The sequence below is a fragment of the Camelus ferus genome, chromosome 13 (assembly GCF_009834535.1).
Source record: "Camelus ferus isolate YT-003-E chromosome 13, BCGSAC_Cfer_1.0, whole genome shotgun sequence".
In the NCBI taxonomy this organism is placed as follows: Eukaryota; Metazoa; Chordata; class Mammalia; order Artiodactyla; family Camelidae; genus Camelus; species Camelus ferus.
In genome coordinates, this window is record NC_045708.1 from 33,733,203 (window position 1) to 33,757,313 (window position 24,111).

The following is a 24,111-nucleotide window of genomic DNA, read 5'->3' on the forward strand; positions in this document are numbered from 1 at the left end:
AAAAATAGACTTACCCTATGATCCAGCAATCCCACTTCTGGGCATATATCCAGAGGGAACATTTTTTCAAAAATATACATGCACCCCAATGTTCATAGCAGCACTGTATGCAACAGCCAAGACATGGAAGCAACCTAAATGTCCATTGACAGATGACTGGATAAAGAAGCTGTGTATATGTATACAATGGAATACTACTCTGCCTTAAAAAAGAATAAAATAATGCCATTTGTAGCAACATGGATGGACCTAGAGATCGTCATTCTAAGCGAAGTAAGCCAGAAAGAGAAATAAAAATACCATATGATATCCTTCATATGTGGAATCTTAAAAAAAAAAAGTGCTATGAACTCATCTACAAAACAGAAACAGACTCACAGACACAGTAAACAGTCTTATGGTTACTGGGAAAAGGGATGGGAAGGGATAAATTTGGGAGTTTGAGATTTACAAATGTTAGCCACTATATATAAAAATAGATTTAAAAAAAAGTATCTTTTGTATAGCACAGGGAACTATGTTCAATATCTTGCAATAACCTTTAATGGAAAAAAAACCCATGAAACTAAATATATATATGTATATGCATGACTGGAACATTGTGTGTACACCAGAGATTGACACATTGTAATTGACTATAGTTCCATTTTTAAAAAAGCCAGTTTCCCCTTGGGGAAAAAATGGTGAGCAGAGAGGAAGTGGGATGGGGCATAAATGCTGCTGGAGCAGGGGGACCCCAGTTTGCTGGCTGAAGAGCTCAGAGCATTTCCATGCTCTCAGGATCCTCACCATAACTGCTTGAAGAGGGCCACATGAACAGGGGAGACAGATGTGGGCAAGCTCACAGGACAGGGATGTGTCCAGGGCATCAAATGTTTCTAAAGCTCTCTAGTTGATTCCAATGTGCAGTCAAGATGGAGGACTTTTATTCTAGACACAACTTCTCTTCCCCTGAATGTAATCTGAGCCCTCCTCTCCCCTATCAAGAATTCACACTTACAAATAAATAGATAATTACACCCCCTAAAAAATAAAAAGTTTAAAAAATGGGGAGGGTATAGCTTAGTAGTAGAGTGCGTGCTTAGCATGCACAAGGTCTTGGGTTCAATCCCCAGTACCTAAATCAAAGAATCAATCAAGATCCAAGAATTCATACTTACCACTCACTCCCTTTGCCTGACATCTCTGGGAAATTGAGGTGAGCATCAGGTTGAGGACAGTGGTGAGTTCTGGGCTCCCCACTGGGCAGCAACCACTGAGGTTCAGCCACAGGAGGTGCCAAATTCACGGTCCAGAAGGGCACCAACGTAATTTGCATTGGCTAATCAACCTTTTCTCACTTTCTTTTCCACACATCCCCTACTATAATAGCCAATCCCTTCAAGTCCATTCAACACACAATTATTTAGTAAGTGCCTACTGTGTGCTGGGTGCTGGGGAAGCAAAGAGGACCCTGACACGCAGCTTTCCTTGAAGGTTTATGGAACTGTGAGTAAGAGCAAGGCAGTGTAGTGGGTGCACACTTGCCAATATTCTGTCAACCCCTGCAAAACCTGGTGCCTGCAGAACCCTCCGGGGTGTCCATTCTTTCATTCATCCACCTGCTCATGGGTTCACTGAGTGCTTGTGTCCTGTCTGTCCTGGCTCAGCTCTGCAAATGAGAGAAAAGACAAGCTAAGACTCCGACTTGTAGCAGAATAGGGAGATTTGATGCTAAGGCAAGCATTCTAGATAAGACAAGATAACTGCTGCAAGGGAAAATGTGAACAAACCCAAGAAGAATTGTAGAGTAAGCGAGAAGACTGGCTCTCATTTGTGTTTCTGAAGTGGAGGAAAGCCTTCTGGAGGAGAAGAGATATTGGAAAGCATTTGGATAAAGGCAGAGTCTCGTTGTCTCCATCTCCTTACTGCGCATACTACACTTTTCTTTACAATTGACCTTTTCTACTGTGCCCTTGAGGGCAGAACCAGTGGGAGCTCAGGGTGGGGGCACATCTTGGCTCCCAAGAATCACACAGCCAAGGTAGCCCTGAGGGGTAGCTGATAGGATCAGGACCTGAGAATTGACTGTTTTCCAGTCTCTGATTCTGGCAACATGGTGACCTATCTTTGGCTCTAGAAGTGTAGATAGCTGGCAGATTTCAGCCAGGGCATGGACAACAGGATATGTGACAAACAGACCGTGAGTGCTGGGTCTTGCCTTTGGCAGGAGAAGATATGCAGCTCCTCTAAGACCATAATCAACATCCTGTCCTGCTGGTCCTTCCCTCGGACTTCCTCTTCCTGATTGCAACCCAGGCTCCAAGTCCCTTCCACACTGGACTAGCTCAGAGCCACCATACGCACGCGCGCACACACACACACACACACACACACACACACACACACACACACACACACACATACGGACAGGGGAGTTCTTCTTGAAATTCACCTCTGAACACCCTTTCTCCTCACCCCCTCTATGGCTCGCAGCATGGATCACAAAGTTCAGTATCCTTCCTCCTTTGTCCCAGGCTCCATGGTAACCCTGCTCTTGACATTCCATTTTCCTGATATGCTCCTTCTTGTGGTTTCTGCTCCACAATACCTCAGATGTTTGCTTCTCCTCCAAGCCAAACAGTTTCTTTGTCCCTCTTATGGGGATATCACTTAGAATTCCTCCATGAGCCCTGGCCTGGGGAACTGAGAGCTGCCACTGCCTTCCTGTGACACTCTGGGCCCCTGTGGCTCACCCCATCAGTCTGGGAGGGATTGAATTGGATGATCTCTCTTTATCACCCTGAAAATCGTGCTTCCAGGTTCAAGTTTGTACTGTAATCTTGGGGGTGGAGTTGGCCTTTTTCTAACCCAGAATCTCCCTTCTGGGACTAGAACTTTGCCTCTGAAGGTGCTTCACAAAAAAGAACTCAAAGTTTCAGTAGCCTGGCATAAACGTAAGCCCTCCCAGTGGTCCATGTTGAAGGAGACAATAAAAGCTTTCTTGTAAGAAAGCACAGGCAAGCTGAGCCTCAGTTTCATTATCTAGAAAATGGGTGTAAAGAATGAGTACCCGATGCAGGAAAACGGATGTGGGGCATGAGGAGGGCGATGTCCCAGGTCTCGACTGAGCCCCTGGAACGTGCTCCACCAAGTTGGGTCCTTGGCTTTGCACAGGAAAGAATTCAAGTGCGAGCCACCATTGAGTATAGGTAGATTTATTTAGAGAGATACACACTGCATAGAGTGTAAGGCAAGAGAAAGGCAAGGAAAGAGGTGTGGGAACTGGGTGCTCAGGTTAAAGTAAAAGTAGGTACACACTCCACAGACAGAGTGTGGGCCATCTCCAAAGAGGAGGGAATGAAAAAGGCCACTAGGCATGGTGGTGTGAGTTTTTATGGTCTCAGTAGCTTCACAGGCCTATAGGTGGGACCATTCCAACTGCCCTGGGGAAGGGGCTGAGATTACCAGGAATTGGGCCACTGCCCATTCTTTGGCCTTTTGCGGTTATCCTTGGGACTGTCATTGCACCTGTACGCATGTTATTTATTACGCTGTTACAATGAGCATATGATGAAGCTCAAGGTCTACTAGAAGTTAAACCTCTTAATCCTTAAGGCCAACTGGGAGTTGAATCTCCCACCATTTTGGTGTTAAATTGTCATTCTTTGTGCGGCTGTGCCCTGCCCCCTTCCATCCTGTCTCATACCTATGAACTTCTTGCTTGGGGTTAAATGAAATAGTGTGTAGAAAATGCCTGAAACATCCCAGGTGTCTTATATGAGAAGGTAGTCATCATCATGCTGACGATTACACCAAGAATTGCCTTCTGTTTGTTGCAGGTTTTGTCCATTGTAGGTTTTGTCCAGCAAAACTCCCAACCGGAAGAATGAAATTACTCAAGACTTTATTAAGTCAAGAGAGTGAGAGGGCACCGGAGACCAACTCCCTGAGCTCCTCCAGAGCTCTCATATTTATTGCGAATACTCAAACAAAGAATCATAGGAATGAGTAAGGGGCATGGTGTACATACAGGGATGATTGTCAGCAGTTTCAGTTTGTGGAAATACAGAAACATTATAGTATTAATTTATACTTAAGGAGAAGGTTACACTATTCCAGGAGACAGGAAGTATATAGTTGATAGTACATACAGTTATTTTAAACCTCAAACAATCATGAGCAAGGTTACAATGTTCCGAACAATTGATAATGAAAACCAGACCACCAGAAAGTCTCCATACAATGGTCAAAAATTGTCTTAGTGTGTGAAGCAGCCCAGCTGTTCCCAGCTAAGGACTTAGTCACAGTATTCTGTGAGCTTCAGGAACTTACTCTATCTGCCTATGCCTGATAAGCAAAGCAAGGGACCATTAAGGCAAGGGACGAGTTATGGTTTTCCATAAGCACAAGCAGCCCTGAACCTATGACCTTGAGCTAAGCAAAGCAAGCAAAGCCTGTCTCTGCTTTTTATGGCAAGGAGACAGATTGTAGCAGGTTCCCGCTAGCAAAGCAGCTTTAAGGCAACTAAGTTCCATAGATAAGGTGGTGACTGGTGTTCAGAATTCAGCCTTTTGTGCTCTTAGACATTTTGCTTTGAAGTAGCAGTATAAAGACAAATGTAGAAAGCATTGGTTTTGATTATACATTTCTTATGTGCTTACATAAAGGTGAGAATATAATTTGATAAAAGCAATCATTTCAGTATCAAAGTTTGTTAACCCAAGTTTGCACTCCCATGGTTTGTTCCTCAAAGGAACCAAAGAGGGCTACGCATTGCCTAGTTTCGTTGAAGCCCACTGCCTCTTCAGTTGAGTTTTGGGAGAAGTCAGCCAGGCTGTCTCCTCTGTTGTCTGTGAATTCGGGGGCTGTTGTCCCTGCCCCGTGGCGCTCAGCCCACAGCCACCTGCTGCTGATTGCAGGGCGTGGCCGGAGCGGGAGCTGGCAGGGTGCCTGGATTCACAGTATAAGGGAACTTGAGGGAAGCAGGAGGCAGGCAGGAACCTGGGTCGCTTTGACTCCAACCATGGTGACTGCTCTGCTCCCCCTGAGCCTTTCCCGCCTGGGCCTGTGGGCTTTTGGACTGATCTTGGTTTTAGGCTTCCTCAAGCTCATTCGTCTGCTGCTACGGAGGCAGATGCTGGCCCGGGCTATAGACAGCTTCCCAGGTCCTCCCACCCACTGGCTTTTCGGGCATGCCCTCGAGGTAAGTGGCCTGGAGGGGGACAGAGGAAGAAAATGGCCTCCTTTCCTTCAGGGAATCTAGCCTAACCCCCTGGGGGCTGTGGAGGGAGACTATGCTTGGGCAGGGGAATGAGGTCCTGGGAGCCATGGCTTCCATTCAGCTTTCCACTGGATTTCCCCCTCACTCCCACCTTCCAAGCTGTCCTCAGGTGGGGGTCAGGAGTGGGGCGCACTTTGAAGTTGGGGCCCAAGAGGGCCACAGACTCTGTCCCGTCATTCTGAGGTCCAAGGTTAAGACAGAGCTCTGCTAAGTGCTCAGCAATAATCTGGGGAAACCCTGCTAGATAGTCCCATATGACTAGGCAATCTCTTTTAGAGCTTAATCAGCATCCTCTTGTTCCACATAGTATAAAGATTCCCTTTTTTAGGGCAGAAAATAAAAGTGAAGGCAAAGACGCGTGCTCTCACCTGAAAGACCTCCCAGACCATTTAAACTGTTGGTGACCCCAAAGGCAAGGTTCTCCCTGCCATGACCATAGGGAGCCAGGCATCTTCCTGAGTTCAGATTCTGAATAATCCTCCCAGTTATGTCAGGATGGTGGGGCCACCTTAACACCCATTGTCAGGAACACCTCTTAGCTCCCTACATTCATGGGGATCTAGGCCAGAGGTTTCTGAACACGAGGCAAGGGGTAGCTGCATTGGAATCAACTGGGAGAAACAGATTCCTTGAGTCCCAAACCCTGGAGATCCTAATTAACATATTGGAACTAGGAGTCAATTAAAAAACACCCCGGAGTGTTTTGATCTGCAACCAGGTTTGGGAACTCAGGTATAGTTGCCAAAGATTAAGGCTTTGAGAGAGGAATGGTTACTTTTACTACGTCTTGAGTACACTTTTCCCATTTCTAGGGAGTTGCCTTTCCTCCATGGTTGACATTGGGGGTGAGCTTTATGTCGGGGTGAGAACTGCCCAGGCTTATTTTCACCCCTACAAATAACTACCCTCCCAGGATGGCCTAGTGACCTACCTGTATCCAGGAGACACCCAGGAAAGGACAGGATGGGTCAGGGAGATGAATCAGGCCCAGATTCTTCTCTTAAAAAGCTTACTTTCTAGAGGGGAAAACAGACACCAGAGCCTTCCCTGCCCCCAGGTTGGTGGGACGACTAATCAGGATTTTGCATCAGCCCCAGGCTTTGTATCTCAGCACTTGTCCCATAAGGGTGGCATCTTCCGTTTACTTGTTCATCTTCTCCACTTGACCATGACCCCTGGAGGATGGAGATCTGGTCTGACTCTTCCCTGTCCCCTCAGGGTCCAGCTCAAAGCCTGCACAGAGTAGGTATCACTGGATGAACAAACACTGAACGCTGGAGAGTAGGTCATGGTATAGATTGAGGAGACAGCGACGGAGAAGACAAGTGGAGGGACGAGGAGGTGTTTGGGGAGGCTTTGCTAAGTACAGGAAAGGCTTCCTTCCTGGGAAGGTTGAGGTCTGACCCTAATGTGGGTATGAGAGGCATTTAGGGAGACCTTCAATCCCTTTCCTCTTGTGTACCCCCCACATCTCCTTGCTTCCATCAAAGCTGGGTTTACCCTCAGCTGGTGGGCTTCCCTAGGACAGAGAACTTGCTCCCCCACCCTCACATCAGAGCTAGCTGCCCTCTTTCCCCTAAGTGCTCCTGCCACTAGAGAGTGTGTAGAGGATTTGGAACACAGTCGAGCTCTGGCTTCTTGGCTCTAACACAAGTATCTGAAGGGCCTTGGCACCAGGAAGGCCAGGCAAGGGCTCTTGTGTACAACAAAGGTTTCCTGGGGAACCATGGCAGGTCCTTTATGCCTCTGCATTCCTCCTGGGCTTGGCACCTCTGCTCTTATTTGTATCCATACCTGAACCTGACAAATGAAGAAGGTGTGGTAGGGATTATCTTTCCTAATGTAAGGATGAGGAAATTGAGGTTCAAAAAGGGCCAGGCACATGCCTATGTCCATACTGTAGCTCAAGAACTGAGTCAAAGCTGGGCTCAGGACTTGTGCCTTTCCATTCAGGACATGATCAGTCCATGCAGAGTAACTGCAAGTTTGATTCCCAGGCCAAGTGGTGATGGAAGGAGGAAAGGAGGGAGGAGGACCGGGGGTGGAAGGAAGGGCCTAGGGGAGAGGAAGAGCTGTCCATCAGGATGAACTTCTCCCTTCTTGCTCTCTAATTATAGTCTGTCCTCTACCTGTCATCCTCCTCAATTCTTAGAATGTGTTGCCTTCAGGCGGGATCACATCTTATTCTTCCAGGTCCCCTTCATTCCACTCTGGGGCCCAGGGAGGACCTTGCACATAGTAAGTGCTCAGACATATTGTTGGCCTGAGGTTGGGGCCCCCAGGAGGGGCCCACGAATCTGACCTGTGTTGGAGGGGAGAAAGGGAGAAAGCCAACTCCAAGCTCAGGAAAGGTGATGCCCTGAGGCTGTAGTCCTCTTCATTGACCCTGCGCATTGCTGGGGCAGTTCCCTTGACCTTGTAGTAAGGAGCCCTGGTCTGGGGCTCTGGCTCATTTTCACTCAGCAGACATTGATCATGGGCCTTCACTGTGCTTCCCTTTCTTTGTCAGTTATATGGAGAAAAGCATTTTTACCTTGCCTGGTTAGAAGAAGACCAAAAGAGTTAAAGTACAGGTACTTTGCAAACTGCTGGGAAGATAGATGTCAGGTGTTAGGTCATTGTAGAGGGATTCGTACTGTGAAACATAAGGAGGCATTCACTTTCTTTATCCTCTTCCTTCCTTCCAAATCAATTCAGTCTTTGGGAGCTAGATAAGTTCCCTCTTTCCCCAAGCAACTAGCATTGTCTGATCAATTACTCCCTCTGCTGAGGCCAGAGGAGGAAGAAACAAGACTAGAGCAGCTGTAGAGGAACCCAGTCTGTGGGAGAGACTGCTCTGGATCCTTGGGCCCAGGGTGAGTCCTAGAAGATCTGGATGTAGCAGCTTGAGGAAGTGCGGAAGGAGGGCAGGAGACACTACCGATGCAAAGGGAGAGTCTGGAAAGAACATTGAATATCTAAGAAATGAATTCGCTCAACAGATATTTGTTTCTAGGTCTAATATGTGCCTGTGTTAGTAGCTCTGTGCTTCTGGAGGGGTGAGAGGGAGGGAGCTGGGAGTGGGTAGCGGTGGTCACATGGGATCTTGCAGGCTAAGTCAAAAGGCTTTACTTGGTTCTGAGTGCAATGGGGGACCATGGAGGGGATTCACTCAAGGGAGTGACAGGCTCAGATTTGTGTGGTAGAAAGATCACTTTGGCATTGGGGCAAAAGACTAGATTGGCAGAGACTAGTAGGAGGCAGGGAGAGCAGGCGGAGACCAAGGCCACAGTCTAGGCAGATGTTGATGGAGTGAGCTGGTGGGACGTAGAGCAGTGGGAGGCGGAGCAGGCTGTCTTGGAGTCGTGGGTGGTGGGGGAGTGAGGCATTAAGGCCTCCACTGTAGCCAGATGTGACGATGTCAGTGAATCCCCCTTCATGCACTAGGAAAAGGGGGCACAGGATCGCCCTGGGAGCTTTGTTAGACTGTGGCATCGACATAGCTGGCTCAGAGCGGAATCTGGCAAAGTCATCTAAAGGGAGAAAGGACTCCTTGAACCACAAGACTGAGTTGTAACTAGGAGGAATGAGTTTTTACGTCTAAGTGTAAACAGGCGGGGATCTGAGACCCAGAAAGAGGAGGCTTAGGGGCTCTGACAGACGGCACCTGTCAGTGTCTGGATTCTGGACTCGCAGTGTTTCCTGGCAGGACCTTCCCTTCCCACCCCCTGCCTCTGGCCTGCCCACCACCTGCCAGAACTGCTACATTTGGCTCTCTTAGTTCTGGTTTGCTGATTCCGATGTAAGTCACTTGGTCGTTGTGCAGGGTAGAGGGTCAGCCTCCCCAGGGCACCTCACTTAGTATCACTATGAATCGTGTGGAAAACACCATTCCTTGTTTCTGGCTGTTATCAGCAAGGATGGTGGTTCTATTCCTAGGTATAGGCGGATGGGCAGATTTGGGGGGCAGACATGCTGTGTTCACTTTTGGAAAGGCTGGGTCTGAAGGGCCTGGAAGATGTCATGCAGAGATGTCCAGGGGGTGGCTGGTCTGGAGCTCAGGGTAAAGGTCAGCTGGGACATGCTATCAATTTAGGAACCAGTGTCAGGTAGATGGTAAAGGAAACCATGGGAGAGGGTGAGAGCTTACAGGGAGGAGGTGCCACATGGGAGGAGGCCAAGGGCCAGATTGTGAGGAGCCGCAGTCTTTGATTAACAAATGATGAGTGAGGAGCAGCTGAGAGGGGCTATCAGGAGAGGTGGGAGGACATCCAGGAGAGAGTTCAAAAAACAGGGGGAAGTCGACCATGTCCCAGCAGCTGCCAGAACTTCCTAGAGATATCACTGTCTGGGACTGTGTGACTGATGTGTTTGACTCTTGTTAACTTCCTTTCTTTCCATTTGGAATGTAAGTTTGAGGAAGGCAGGGCTCTGTCTTATTCACACTGTGTCCCCAGGAACTAGCACCATGCCTGGCACTTAGAGTTATTGCTTCATGCCCATTTGTTGACTGCATGACCCAACTCAGTGCAGCAAAGTGCAGGGTGAAGACCAATGTCGGCAAACCCTTGGACTCTCGGGCACTTCTTGGGCCCATGCCCTCCTGTCTTCTTAGGTGTTTGGATGTTTCCCTGTGCTCTCCTCCAACCTGGTTATTCCTGGAGCTGTAGTTCATCTTTTGTGTAGAAGACAAGGAGGTGTTCAGGGGGCAAAACCTGGCCTCTGGAACAGAAAGACTTGGGCATGAAAGTCGTATGACCTTGGGCCATGCCCACCATACTTCCTAGCCAATACTTGGTGGCTAGAAGAGTCATGGTGACCCATGTCATTATCGCCCAAAGTTTCTCTGCTCCTTCTTTGAGCCAGGAGTTCCTTCTGGGTGTTGTGTGTTTCACCTGTGTTCACATATACCTGTGTAGTAGTACACTGGTCCCTGAAAAGAAGTAATGAGGGTGAAATCACCTATTTGTCACTAGAGTTGGGGGAAAATCATTTGGGACATTACACATAGATGCCTTTCCTCCGAGGCTCCCCATGGCTCTCTGCTCAACATCATTGCTGAATCTCTAAAGAGTTTGTGTAGATTGAGCCCATTTTTCCCCCACTGATTTTTATAGTTCTTTCAGAGATGCCCCACCTTCACAACTTTAGTTGGGTCTTCTCAGCAGGCACTCCTAACCCTTTAGCTTTGAACACACAGCTTTGCTGTCCTTGATACTGACTAGGGCTCACGCACATGCTGAGTGCTAACCAATTTGGTGTGTGTTGGGGCAGTGCCCATAGGGTGGGAGAGGCTGAGACTAGGGCACCCACGAGCACGTAGGGACGGCCATCCTGGAGATGAGCAGACCCAGGAGGATCTGGCCCCCAGCTCCCAGTGGGCAGTGGTAGCCTGTGTGGCCTCAGGGAGTGGAGCAGGGATCCATGGGGAAGGCCATGGGCAGACAGATTTCAGTGAGGTGACTAAGAAGTCCTTAAGGAATTAAGACAGTCCAAAGATGGTTTGGCCGTTTTGAAAAGTAGTAAGTTTCTTGTCGCTAGAGATGCTTGAGCTCTCAGGGCAGGGACTCACACACGGTGAAGGAGCTGGCCAGGCAACTCTGGGTCCTGGGAATTGGAGATCAGCATGACCTGGCCTCAAGGGAGCTCCAAAATGCTGAGGAAGAGGAAAGCCCTTCCCTCTCCCCTCCCTAACGGGTTGTTCTTCTATCCCCATTTTGTAGGCAGCTTTATGTTTTCTCAACCACCCCCGCCCAGCCCCGCGCTGCTGCCTGCTGTGAGAGCTGTGGCTGCAGCAGATGGGCTAAGCTCCATTCACCCATGGAGCTTCAGTTCAGCGGGCTGATGGCTTGGGCAGGCTTGTTAACCGGGGATGCAGCAGAAAGTGCCTCAGTCAGGATCCCAGTCTGTCCGTTTCACTCCAGACGGTTCTCTTTGGTCTGTGGGGTGCGCTGTTCCCACCTGTAAGTGGGGGCTGTGGGTGATGAGGTGATGCTGCAGTCCCTTTCAGGTCTGTTCCTTGGAGCAAAACTTCTCCGATTCTGGGGGAGCAGAGAAGAGAGTGCTGCCTGTGCTCGCTCTTCCTACTCCCTTCCGTTGTTTATTCCTGGTGAGGTTGACACAATGTGTGAATGTGAGGATGAGGGCTTGTGGCTGTGGGGCCAGGATAAGTGAATTATTTCCACAACTTGCTCCTTCCCTGCTTCCTTCCTTCTGGAGAAAAACAAGCTGTCCCAGACCTCAGAGTTCTGTAGGTGTCCCAGCTTGGGTAATCTGAGGACGGATTTGAGGCATCCAGTTGTGTAACCCAGTGAAGCCAGCCAGACATCCATGTGACCACCCCCAACCAACCCCCCCCCCCCCCCGAGAGAGGATGCCCCAGTCCTTTTGATGGGCTGCAGCTCCACTGGTGAGGCTGGGTGCTGAGAGCTATCCTCACGCCTACCAGGTTCCTGGGGTGATCCAGGGCATGCAGGAGAAGGCTGGGCATGGGGAGGCCGGGCAGCTCAAGCTGTGAATGTGTTAGCAAGAGGTCAAGGTCTCCTGTCAGAGGTGGAAATGTTGCAGGGGGGCATGTTCATGGCTGATGAGAAGGCAGGTGGGGGCTCAGATGAACCAGAGCAGCCAAGGGTTCCTTCCCACCCTGAGATCCTGTGAGTCTGGATTCTCGGTGACTTAAGCTTTTCCCCATAGCCTGTCAGTGAGGCTCCCTGGACCAGGGAGGGATGGAGAGAAGGGGAACAACCATGGTGATCAGAAAGTTGGTAAGGAAAACCCAGGAAGTCACCTGGAAAAATAAGAGAAATGCAGGGGGAAGGGGGCTCTTCCACGGACACTAACCAGGAAGGAGGCAGGAAAGGAGTCAGGGTTGCCAGAAAGAAGGTTCCCTTTTACCTATGGGTGGAGACGATGCTGAGCAATTGTAACCATCTGGACATTGTGTTCACAAAGGCAGTGAAAATTCTTGATGTTGAACTCAAGATAATGAGTTCAGAGTCAATGAGGGAGGGGCTCTCTGGGGAGATTATAATGGACTCTACAGCCTGGAAGGGGAGGAACCCCGGAGAAGGTAGAGAAGGGTGGCTGGAGACCAAAGAAGCCAGGTCCAGTCCCCAGGGCCCTTGGGGGAAGTGACTTGGGTCAGACGAGGATACCTGGGGGCTACATTTTCACATGCCCTGTGTCCTTCTTCAAAGCTGTTTCCTGGAAGATACCACACAGATTCCTTGAGTGGCTACGAAAGGGAACTTTATGGGGAGGGAGAGCAGGGCCAGTCCTTGCACAGACCTCATCGTGAATGGCACACCTAGGATGGTGCAGTGCACAGCATGTGCAGCTGAACACAGCAACCTCGAGAGGCTTCAGTGTGCGGAAGAGAGGGTGGGGATCCAACCTAAGTCAGAGCACCGCTAACTACAAACAATGGGCAAGTCAGTTCACATCTCTGAGCCTCAGTTTTCTCATCTGTAGAAAGAGAGTAATTGTATGCTCTGTATCAGACACAGGAGGCAATCTAGGAATTCACTCACACGTACCTGAGTAGAGGAGATACTCAGTTCACATCTGTTTCCTTCCATTCCCCATGTCAAGAGAAAAAAATATAGAAACGAGCAGTGAATCTGGACATTGGCCAGAGCCGGCAGGCTAGGGCTCACTGGGAAAAACAAAAAGAAATCTGCAGTGTTATTTACCACACAGGGAGTGCTGGTGGTGACCTTTCTTTGACTCCGCAGATTGAGCGAGACCTTTGGCTGGTTCCTCATGGGACTGTCTCTGGCCAGCATCTAGATTAGCCAGATGCTTTGTATGTTTTTCCCCTCCTTTTGTGTCTTCCTTCTTTGTCATGTCCTTTATTCATTCCATTCATTCAGCACATGGTTTATCAAGCACATACTGTGTCCCCCTGCTGAGCTCTGTGGTGACCTGGGAATGCCACACATGTGATCTGTGCACTTGGGAAACTCACAGCCCAGGAGTGGAGTTGGGGGTCTTGGGTGTGAACCCCAGCTCCATTGCGAACTAGCCATGTGACTGAGCTTCTGGTCCTCATCTGTGAAGTGGGAATTATGACGATAGTGCCTATCTTATAGAATTTTCTGAGGGTTCAATGAGAGAATTTGTGTAGCAGGATTAGCTCAGTTTCTGAACACATCAAATGCTCAGTGAATGTCAATGTTAGTTTCATTAATTTTTTTTTTGTCATGGATAGAAATGTGAGTAAGGTTCTAACAGTGCCAGAGAGGCCCAGAAGAGGCAGAGATGTCTGTTGGTGGAAGGTTAGAGAAGTTCCTGGAGAAGGGCGTTCAGGCTTGGTGTTGAGGAACAAGCAGAATGTCCACAGGCGTTTTGGAGTACAGGGTAGCTTAGGAGCAAGGAATGGTATAAGCAAAGGCACAGAGGTGATGCCACAACCCAGAGGGCTGTCTTACTTTTAAACATTCAGACTCACAAGGCTACCAGAGGCACAGTTAGCAACTACTCCAAGGATATGGGCAGCTGGCCAGCAAGGCAGTGTCAGACATCCCTCACAACATCCACACAGACGTCAGTGATCCACCTGCTCCTCAGGGGCTGGCCAGGGACAAGAAGCTGGGATTCCCATCATGAGTGCGGGTCCACCTTGTTTTAGAATCCCCCAGTCCTACAGAATCCCCATATTCACTAACAGTCCCAGGGTCCCTACAAGGGTCATGCACATTACAAGAGTCACCACACTCAGGGAAGCCCAAGGTGTGGTGTCCCCATTGGATGTTCATGGTTCTTCCCAGTCCAGATGTTATTTACCAACCAGGGTTCATTTTGGCCATAGCCACATTGCCTGGCAACAGAACTGACATTCTACCATTGTCAAATTTTCCAGGGGAACAGAGTTGGAGAGTGTAACCCAAGGTCAGTTCCCATATGACAGGGGACAAGGTTTAGCTAATCCTTTACTCACAGGTGGAAGTATCTCAGGGCATGTTCAGAGCACATTCTTTAGTGCAGTTTGTGAGCATTTTGAAAGAAGATGTGGCAGGAGATGCAGGGACAAGGTTTGGAGGAAGATGTCAGGGACAGTAGGCTTGAAGGGGAGGAGACTTCTAGTTGAGAGCTTACCTTATGCAGAATCCAATGCTAGGTCCTTAAAGACATTATATCAGTTAAGGGCCTTGAATGCCACACATGACCTAAACTAATATTACACGCACTCCGCATGATCTCATTAACATCACAGTGATCCCAGGAGGTAGATATTATCACCCCTACTTTACAAATGAGGAGAGGAAGATTCAGAGAACCTAAAAGTTCACCGTCTGAAAAATGGGGGAGATCAATATTCAAACCCAGGCTTGTCCAACTCCAAAGATTGTGGGCCACGGGGTCAGCTTTCTTTGGTTCACAGCCCAGCTTCCTTACAAGCTGTGAGTCCTCGGGAAACAGCTTCAGGTCTCTGTACCTGAGTCTCCTCTTCTGAAAAATAAGACCTCATAGAGTTGTTGTAAAGATTTGATGGGTCAAGATGTAAGATGCTTAGAAGAAGGCCTGGCACACAGAGGGTGCTTAATGACGACTAGCTCTTTCTATATCTCCCCAAACTGGAGCTCAGATTTTATTCTGAGGCCCATGGGCAGGCCACTGAAGGGTTTTAAGTGTATCTCAGAAACACTCTCTCCAGATAGGGAAAAATGGATAAATATGTAATGGTACATCCCCACACTGGCATACTAGGCAGTTGTTAAAAATACTGAGGCACTAGTTAACGGCACTAGTTTGAAAGGAAGGACAAGATACATTAAATGAAAAACGGCAGGTTTTGGAAAAATATTTATCATATACTCTATTTACACAAAACACCTCTGGGTGAGTAGATGTGGCCAGAAAAACCTCTGAAGAGCACACACTACCCTCTAGATGGTCTCTCCAACCTCCTCTCAGGCCACTGTCCACCACGTGGCCGCTCCTGGGAGACACCAGGCTTTTACCTACTCAAGAGACTCTGTACTTGCTGTTCCCACTGACTGGAAGGCTCTTCCCTTACTCTTCACACGGTCCGCTCCTGACCATCCTTCCACTTTGACCTGGAATGTCCTCTCCAACAAGAGGTCATCCTGGACCCCTCTGTCTAAGCAGGTCCTCCCTGTCGGTCTCTCTCGCAGGACTGATTATTTCCTGCTTAGTGCTTACTCACTACTGTCCGTAGTCATTTTACTTTGCTGTGCACCTGTTTATCATCAGTTTTCCTCTCAAAGAATGAAAGGGCCAGACCATGTTTATCTCATTCCCTTGAGACAGCTAGACAGTGCCGTGCACACAGTAGGTCCTTAATAGAAATGTGTTGCATGACTTAACAGGGGTGGAATTGGGGTGGCTTCTCTAGTGCACAACAAGCTGGTACTACCTTTCTAATGAAAACCTTTAACGCTGAAAAGAAATGTTGTTCCAGCTGCAGCCTTTGAGGGTTGGTGGCAGGTACCAGATGGAAGTCGGCTGGCCAGTGTGGGGCTGCTGAGCTGAGTCAGGCGCAATAAGAGGACGGCTTGGACTTAGAGCAGTGGCTATGGGGCTGGCGAGGGGACTGAGCCCAGAGATGTGTAGGGCGGGGTGTCTGGCTGGGAGGGGGGTGCAGGAGGAGGCAGGGACACTCCTTCCTGGGCAGCCCTCTGTCTTCCCTGCCCAGGGACATAGGGCCTGGCTGGTGACACTGTTTTCTTGAGTAGCCTGGCCTTCTGTTGTCATTTCAGATCCAGCAGACGGGGAGCCTGGACAAGGTGGTATCCTGGACCCACCAGTTCCCCTACGCCCACCAACTCTGGGTGGGACCGTTCCTTGGCTTCCTGAACATCTACGAGCCTGACTATGCCAAAGCAGTGTACGGCCGTGGAGGTGAAGGCTCCCGGGAGAGGGTGGGGCTTCCTGAGAGCAAAGGATTCAGGGCATCGTGTGGGGAGGTTAAGTCTGGGCAGTTTAGGTCTCCACCCTCTTTATCACTAAGACTCCTCTGGGAATCCTTCAGTCTCCTCTTGATCTGAACTTCTCTTTCTCCTGCAGACCCTAAGGCCCCGGATGTGTACGACTTCTTCCTCCAGTGGATTGGTGAGTGGGCGCCTGCCTCCCTGTCCTTGGTGCTGGGTGAGCAGGATCCTTCCCTGCTCCATCTCTCCCTGCCCAGTCCCCATGCAGATAGTTATTCCATTCACTGGACCACCTGGCCCCCAACTGCACATTCTAATCTCAGCTGCTCAGTGGGAGATAGGGGTAGGGGGTGCTCCGGGCTCCTGGGGAGGTGAGGCTCTGGCACCTTCTCCTGTTAAGGGTGTCTTCTTCCCTGGTCAGGCAGGGCAGAGGCTCTGGACATTGTGTCAGTGTGAGAAAGAGCTTTCTGGAGGAGACGGCACTTGAGGTGATCCCAGGAGATTTTATTGGTGGTGCTAACTAGGACAAGGGCCTGAGGAAAGGAGTGGTGGTAAGACGGAGGCTCGTGTCACCAGAGGCTGTGAGGATGGGTGGCTGGAAGGCAGAGCTGGGTCGTGTTGTTACGAGGCTGGGCAGGTAGGATAGGCGCGGGATTGGGTGGGGCGGCGTGTGCTTGGCTCCAGGCTGCCGGGGTGGGGCAAGATTATGTGAACTGACTGGCTCCTTTCTCTCCCACCCCTTCCCCAGGGAAAGGCTTGCTGGTCCTCCACGGGCCCAAGTGGTATCAGCACCGCAAGCTGCTCACACCTGGCTTCCACTATGATGTGCTGAAGCCCTATGTGGCCCTGTTCGCTGAGTCCACACACATCATGCTGGTGAGCTCCCTGTGCTGTGCTGCAGGGCCAGCCCCTCCCCACCCCCAATTTTCCCTGGGGGAGGGCAGTGAGGAGAATCGTTGAGGCCCTGAGGCCCCGCTCTGCCAGCAGCCTTGCTCTGCCTGACACCTGCTGCATGCTGGGGGCTGACAAGGGGCTGAGGCTCCAAGTGGCCAGAGAGCCCTGGCTCTAGTCTCCACTAAGAGACCCAGTCCTCCCTCTTCCCAGATCCAAGGGCTTCTGTGAGACTCCAATAAATCTCTTACTGTAGCAAATCTGAGGGCAGCCTCTATTAGAGAATATTAGGAAGATCTTTCATATCTAAAGAGATTCTCCTCATTCTTAGCTTAGCACAACTGCCTAAAATAGCATCATCAGCAACTCATCTCTAAAAGGGATGCTGGGGTCAGGGGTCAGGCTCAGAGTCTCAGGGCTGGATAATCTCCAGAGGCTACCCAGGCCAGTGTTTCCCCTTGCAGGAGACTTCTCCCCAGCATCACTGCGGGCCTGACTCACAGACTGTGCATGGGAGCTCAGCACTCCTCGACCCTCCTCTTCCTGGGGGAAAGCGTCTGTGTGGGCTGTGGGAGGCCTGCCTCCTGGTTCTGCCCTTGGACCCTGAGGCCCTTTCCCACACCCCCACCCCATTCCAGCAGGATGGAAGCCACACCAGAGACGAGGGAGGGAGGACAGGCTGTGGGTCCTCTCCCAATGCACCCAGCCCAGCTGCCCCACCCCCCATATTACCTTCCATCTCTGGGCTCCAGGACAAGTGGGAAGAAAAGGCTCTTAAGAATAAGAGCTTTGACATCTTCAGCGATGTGGGCCACATGGCGCTGGACTCACTCATGAAGTGCACCTTTGGCAAAGGGAACGTCGGCCTGAGCCACAGGTCAGGGGGCCCTTATGGCTGACCGCGGTCTCTACCCAGGCCAGCTCAGAGGGGAGAGGCGGCAGGACTCTAGGCCCCTGGTCTGAGAGGAGATAAGGTCCTACCCTGGGGAGCCCCACTCAGATGGAGCCAGGCCTTTTCCATGGCTTTAGTGGGAGGCTTAAATGGCATGGAGAGGATGGGCAGAAAGTACTGTGGTTGAGGCTGGACTCTGAAACAGAGCCACTCCGGGGCTCTGCCGTGGGTCAGCGTCCGAGCATTCCTCCTCCCTCTGCTGTGCAGTGACAATAGCTATTACCTGGCGGTGAGCGATCTCACTCTGCTGATGCAGCAGCGCATCGATTCATTCCAGTACCATAACGACTTCATCTACTGGCTCACCCCGCACGGCCGCAGGTTCCTGCGGGCCTGCCAGGTGGCCCACGACCACACAGGTAGGCTTTTCCTGCACAGCCCACACACAGGAAGCCAAGGTTCTGGTCCCTGGGGGGCCCCTCCCATCACAGGCTCTCAATTCCCCATCAGACAGAGGGTGGGTCCCCTAGGCAGTGACATCCTGTGCTCCTGGCCTAGACCAGGTCATCAGGGAACGGAAGGCAGCCCTGCAGGATGAGAAAGAGTGGAAGAAGATCCAGAACCGGAGGCACCTGGACTTCCTGGACATCCTCCTGGGGGCTCGGGTGAGTGCAATGTTGCCTACCCCTACCTGAGGACTGCCCAAGAGGTCTTCAGACCATCCTTCTGGGACAGGGCTCACCAAACAGCAGCAGGGGCTGTTAAGCATTTTCTTCCTCTTTCCCTAGCAAATATGACCTGTTCCTTGTCCCACGATACCTGTCAGCAAAGGCTCAGAGGTGGGAAGGTGCAGGGTGTGGCTGGCTCTGGCACTGGAGAGAGATGTAGTAGCAGGGAGGCGGGGTCAGATGCCAGAAAGACTGAAGACCAATTCAGGCTTCTGAAATGCTGAAGAAACTTAGCACCTTAGTATCTTAGTTATACATTTACTCATTCATTCATTCATTCATTCACTTATTCAGTTGGTCCTTTACTCACTCCACAAACTCATTGAGTCCTACCCTGGGTTAGTTCCCAACACAGAAGATGAGAAAGCCCTGGCCCTGCCTTCTGGATGCTCACAGTCTAGTAGAGGAGACAGGAGGTGGACATTGACAAAGATCTCTTCCCCCTCCAGGTGGCATTCTGTGTGTCAAATGAGCAGGGCTTACAAGGCTGGGTAAAGTCATAGGTCACTTGGCCACAAGGATCAAAGAAGGCTTCCTGGAGTAGGAGGCATCCAGGCTGGGCCTGAGAGAACAGATAAGAATCTGGGGGAAGATCCTGACCCCAGTCTGAAAAGAAGCTTTCCCTCCCTCCCTCGGACCTTCATTTGACAACTACCATTATGAGTCCTTGCTGGTACCTACCTCAGATGCCTTGGGCTGTCCCATTTTGCCTCCCGACCCAGGATGAAGATGGGATCAAACTGTCAGATGCAGACCTCCGGGCCGAGGTGGACACATTCATGTTCGAAGGCCATGACACCACCACCAGTGGCATCTCCTGGATTCTCTACTGCATGGCTCAGTACCCCTGAGCACCAGCATCGTTGTCGGGAGGAGATCCGTGAGATTCTTGGGGACCGAGACTCCATCCAGTGGTGAGTGAGGCTGTAGGTGAGCCCAGTCTGTTCTGCTCCCCAAAGACAGGGCAAGGCTGTGCTTATGATGTCTGGTGTCATCTGTGATGACACAGGGCCATCCTAGAAACCAGGTAAGGGCAGAGGCCCTTGTCCTTTTCTCTCCAATGCTGTAGCTTTTAGGGGAGCTGTGCGTTGACACACCCCTGAGCCCAGTCTCCCACAACGGATCCTTTTCAGATGTGAGTCATGTAGAGAAGGCTGATTTCTCATGTGCTGACTTCCTCTGATGGCAGAACCTGACTACCTTTCTGGGTTCCTGGATAGAGCAGGGAGCGTTGGGAGAGAAAGATTTGGAAACTGGGGATGAACAGAGCTAGGGTAGCCCTGGGAGTTGATTCCCTCCCACATAGTCTTTGGATGGCCATGTGCAGCCTCGAGACTCCTCTGATGAAGAAGAAAAGGCTGTTTCCCAAACTCCATCACTTAAAAATTTTTGATTGTTTTTTGTTTCTTGGTTCAAATGTGAACTCATTAATATGTACACTGATTGATGCTAACCTCTCTCTGCAGAATGACCTTTGGCAGTCTCCCACAGGCTCCTCTCCCACCCTCATGCCTTCTCTTCCTGCCTCCTCCCCTCAAGACTTCGGGTCCTGTCAGCTGTTTCTCTGGGGTCCTGTGCTACCTCCAGCCCGGGGTTAGGGTGCACACAGCAGGGGCACAGAAAATGCTCAGTTGAGGGGAGAAACTCTATTTTTTATTGAAGTATAGTTGCTGTACAAAATTATGTAAGTTACAAGTGTACAACATAGTGACTCACAATTTTTAAAGATTATACTCCATTTATAGGTATTATAAAACATTGGCTATATTCCCTGTGTTGTGCAATATATCCTTGTAGCTTATTTTATACCTAACAGTTTATACCTCTTAATGAGGGGAGAAATTTTAGATTCGCTGAGGGAGACTGACCTATAATTCCAGAATCTGGGATTTGAAGGATGTGGTTTCATTGGTTGGATGTTGGAAACCTCCTAGGGTGTCCGACCATGTGCCAGGTGCTGTTAGGGGTGTGGGTGAGGTGAGGAGGGTGAGGTGAGGAGAGGGAGGAGCCAAGTTGTTGGCCTCGGGGAATTTTTAGAAAAGCAAACTGACATAACCAGATATCTAGAGAAAACCACAGAATGGGGTAAGATTGAGTGGCCTCATGTCAAGGGCAGAGGAATCAAAAGGGCCGGGGATTGAGCTGGCTTTCTAAGGGGGCGGGAAGCTCAGATCAGCAAAGGGTGAGCTGCGAACTCCACTTTGAGTGACAATGTGAACACTGCCCAGGAGCAGGGAGTTGAAACATTTATTGATTTTATCTCCGCTTCTTTCCATCTCGAACTTGAAGCAACTTAAAGGATACTTATGCAATAAAATAATAGAAAAAATGAGGATGGGGGAAAACCCTAGAGTTTAGGGCTCTGAAACAAGGTGTTGCACAGTAGTTGTAGTTGGGCCGCTTTTGGGTCTGAGCTTCCTAGCGGCAAAATGGAGAAGATACAACCACTTCAGGAGGCATCATTCAGACAGACGACGATGCTGATACAGATGCATTTCCACCCCACAACCCCGCCCAAGCTTGTCACCGTTTATGCATTTATTACTTCATTCGACCAGTGTCTATCAGCCCCTGTTGCTTTCCATTCCCGCTCCGCAGGGGAAATCAAGCAGAACCTAAAGATCTATCCCTTGTGGGGTTTCTGGGGGGCCCTGAGAGACCCAGGAGTGACCTTGATGGCCAGCTGCACATACACCTTCAAGGTCATGTGCTTTCCCTTCCCAGCAGTGAAGATGAGGGAGGGGTGGAGAAAAGCAGAGCCAGAACCCCTGGGTCTGAGTGGCCACCCCACGTCCAGTCTGGCCTGGACACTGGGAGCTCGCACATCCCTCTGACTCTCGCGTGTGTGGTGGTGGTGAAGGGGGTGTCGGGGCTGGGCCTGCCCTCCTGCAGGACCCTGTTGCTCCCCATCCCAGAAAGGCCTGGTTGTGTTGCCGGCAGGGATGATCTGGGGAAGATGACCTACCTGACCATGTTCATGAAGGAGACCTTCCGCCTCTACCCGCCTGTGCCGCAGGTGTACCGTCAGCTCAGCAAGCCTGTCAGCTTTGTGGATGGCCGCTCTCTCCCCGCAGGTGGGATTGGGTGGATCTGGGGGTGGAACCGGAGTCCTTGTGGATGCTCTCTGTACTTTTGCATTGGTGGGGAGAAGCCCAGGCTCTGTGTTTGGCCTGCGTCCATATCCTAGCGCCACAGTGTGTGGGTGAATCCCTCTACCTCTAAGTCTCTGCTCTCTCTCCTGTCAAAGGAGGGTGAGAAGTGTTCCTGCCTTACAGGGTTGCTGTCAGGATTAAAGAGACAACATTCTTCAGGGCTGTCATGTACCATCCTGAAGGTTGTGCCCTGAACAACTTCAGGAGGCATCATTCCATTCGACTGTGATGCTGTGCAGTGTACAACCTGTACAACTGTATGTGGTAGCTTTGTAAGGAGTGTTTAACTCTGGATCTGGCACATAGTAAGCACCCAACGAGTGGTAGCTGTTACTATTGCTAGCATAACATCGTGAATAAAGACGTCCCTTGAGAATCAGTTACTGGAAAATACAAAGTATGTAATAGTCTTTGCCTGTCCTTCCTCGTGGTAGATGGATTCAGCTCTCTCTCTCTCTTTTTTTTTTTTTCCTTTCTTTCCATTTTATAGATGTCTGTGTTGGGTGCTGTGCCCAGTGCTGGGTCTATGAGAAGTGGGTGTGAGATGATCAAAAGCACTTTGCTGTGTTGAGAGTGGCGATGAACTTTGTCACTGGCAGTGCTCAGGCAGGGGCTTGTGCTGAGTTAGGGGGACACTGGAGGATTCTCGCTCTGTTAGGAGGCTGGCTTGGCTGTCCCAAGACCATCTGGTCACCAGGCCTCTGCTCTGTCCACAGGCAGCCTGATCTCTCTGCACATCTATGCCCTCCATAGGAACAGTACAGTGTGGCCCGACCCTGAGGTATGCCATCCCAGGGCCCAGAGGTCAGATGGGGTGGGTGGCTGTGGGGTGAGCACCACCAGCCCTGGACTTGGCAGGTATTTAAGCAAGGCTTGTCCCCTCAGGTCTTCGACCCCCTGCGCTTTTCTCCTGAGAATATAGCTGGACGCCACCCCTTTGCCTTCATTCCCTTCTCTGCTGGGCCCAGGTAAGGAGAGCCCGACATCCCCGGTCCTCTGGACCAGGGAGGTGAGGATGGAGGATGTTGCGGGGCAGGCATCATGAGGGGGACCTTGCGGGGTGTGTGGTGATCCTGATGTAGGGGAAGTTCTAGAGATCTTCTCCTTGCCATTAGCACATTGATGTCCCTGGCCAGTGGGGTGGGTGAGTCATTCCAAGACAGACCCCTAAGCCACAGCTCACAGTGTGAGTCTACCTGGTTTGGGACCCTCACCATGCTCCCAAGATCTGTTTCCTAAGCCCAGGTCAATCTCAATCAGTCAATTATTCATCCAAAAATAGTTACTGATTTCTGTTGGCTATTGAGAGCATGGGATTTCATCACTCTGGGCACTCCACAGCCTGATGTCATTTTGTGCTGCTCACTGCAGGAACTGCATTGGGCAGCAGTTTGCCATGAACGAGATGAAGGTGGTCACGGCCCTCTGCTTGCTCCGTTTTGAATTTGCCCTGGACCCCTCGAAGGTGCCCATCAAGCTGCCCCAGCTAGTCCTGCGTTCCAAGAATGGTATTCACCTCCACCTGAAGCCGCTGCGCCCGGGCTCTGGGAAGTAGCTCTGCAGAGAGTAGGGCCCCAGACTGCCCAGGCTGGAACTTCTCCCTGGGCCCTACCCTCTCCAAGCTGGGTTGTAGAGTAACTATGCTCCCCTGTCTTCCCCAGGCTTGCAGATTAGTAGGGGAGTGCCATGAAAACATGTGTGTCTGTACATGCTTATTATGCATATATTCCAGAGCTCACTCATTCATTCATTCAACAAACATATGGTGAATACCTCCTTGCTGCTAGAATCTTCATTTATCCCCCATAATTTTCCATTGTCAGCGTCTGTGTCACAGTCACTTGGTGCACTAGGCACGTGGGCTTTGGCTGGGGAAGGTGGCAGAGTTCATCAGAGGGAGGCTTCCCGGAAGAGATGGTGCTTGAATCAGGCCTTGAGGCACGCTGAGTAGGAAGGTGCAAAGAAGGACTTTTGGAGAGGGCCTCAGGCTGGGGCCACATGGTGAACAAGTGATCCTTCCCCAGTAGTCACTGCGGCAACTGCCTGATGTCTGGGGAAACATACACCAGGGTTCAAGTTGAAGGCCATTAGTGGGCTCCAATCCAGGAATTAGACAGATGTGGAAGGGAGGGCACTGAACCCTGAGGGGAGGGGCAAGAGAGAGGAACTCTAGCCCTGGGACTTGGGGATGGCTTTATGTTGCCCTGGAGATGGGCCATCAGGAGACACATCCTTCCTGCTATTGACGCTTCCCTCTCGGAAGAAGGTCCCAGCCCTGGAAGGTTGGCCATGGGCCACATGCTCATTCCTGCAA

At 50.5% G+C, this 24,111-nt stretch overlaps 1 protein-coding gene across 1 annotated transcript; it reads left to right on the plus strand.

Annotated features, from left to right (window-relative positions):
* Positions 1-4,955: 4,955 nt before the first annotated feature.
* Positions 4,956-23,573, plus strand: LOC102524239 (cytochrome P450 4B1). Its single transcript, XM_006178404.3, is given in 13 exon segments — positions 4,956-5,185; positions 15,964-16,105; positions 16,271-16,315; positions 16,883-17,010; positions 17,778-17,902; positions 18,185-18,336; positions 18,476-18,582; positions 19,368-19,490; positions 19,492-19,559; positions 21,586-21,719; positions 22,514-22,578; positions 22,683-22,765; positions 23,169-23,573. Coding segments are annotated over 13 exon segments (1,536 nt in total). The 5' UTR covers positions 4,956-5,005; the 3' UTR covers positions 23,353-23,573.
* Positions 23,574-24,111: the final 538 nt, after the last annotated feature.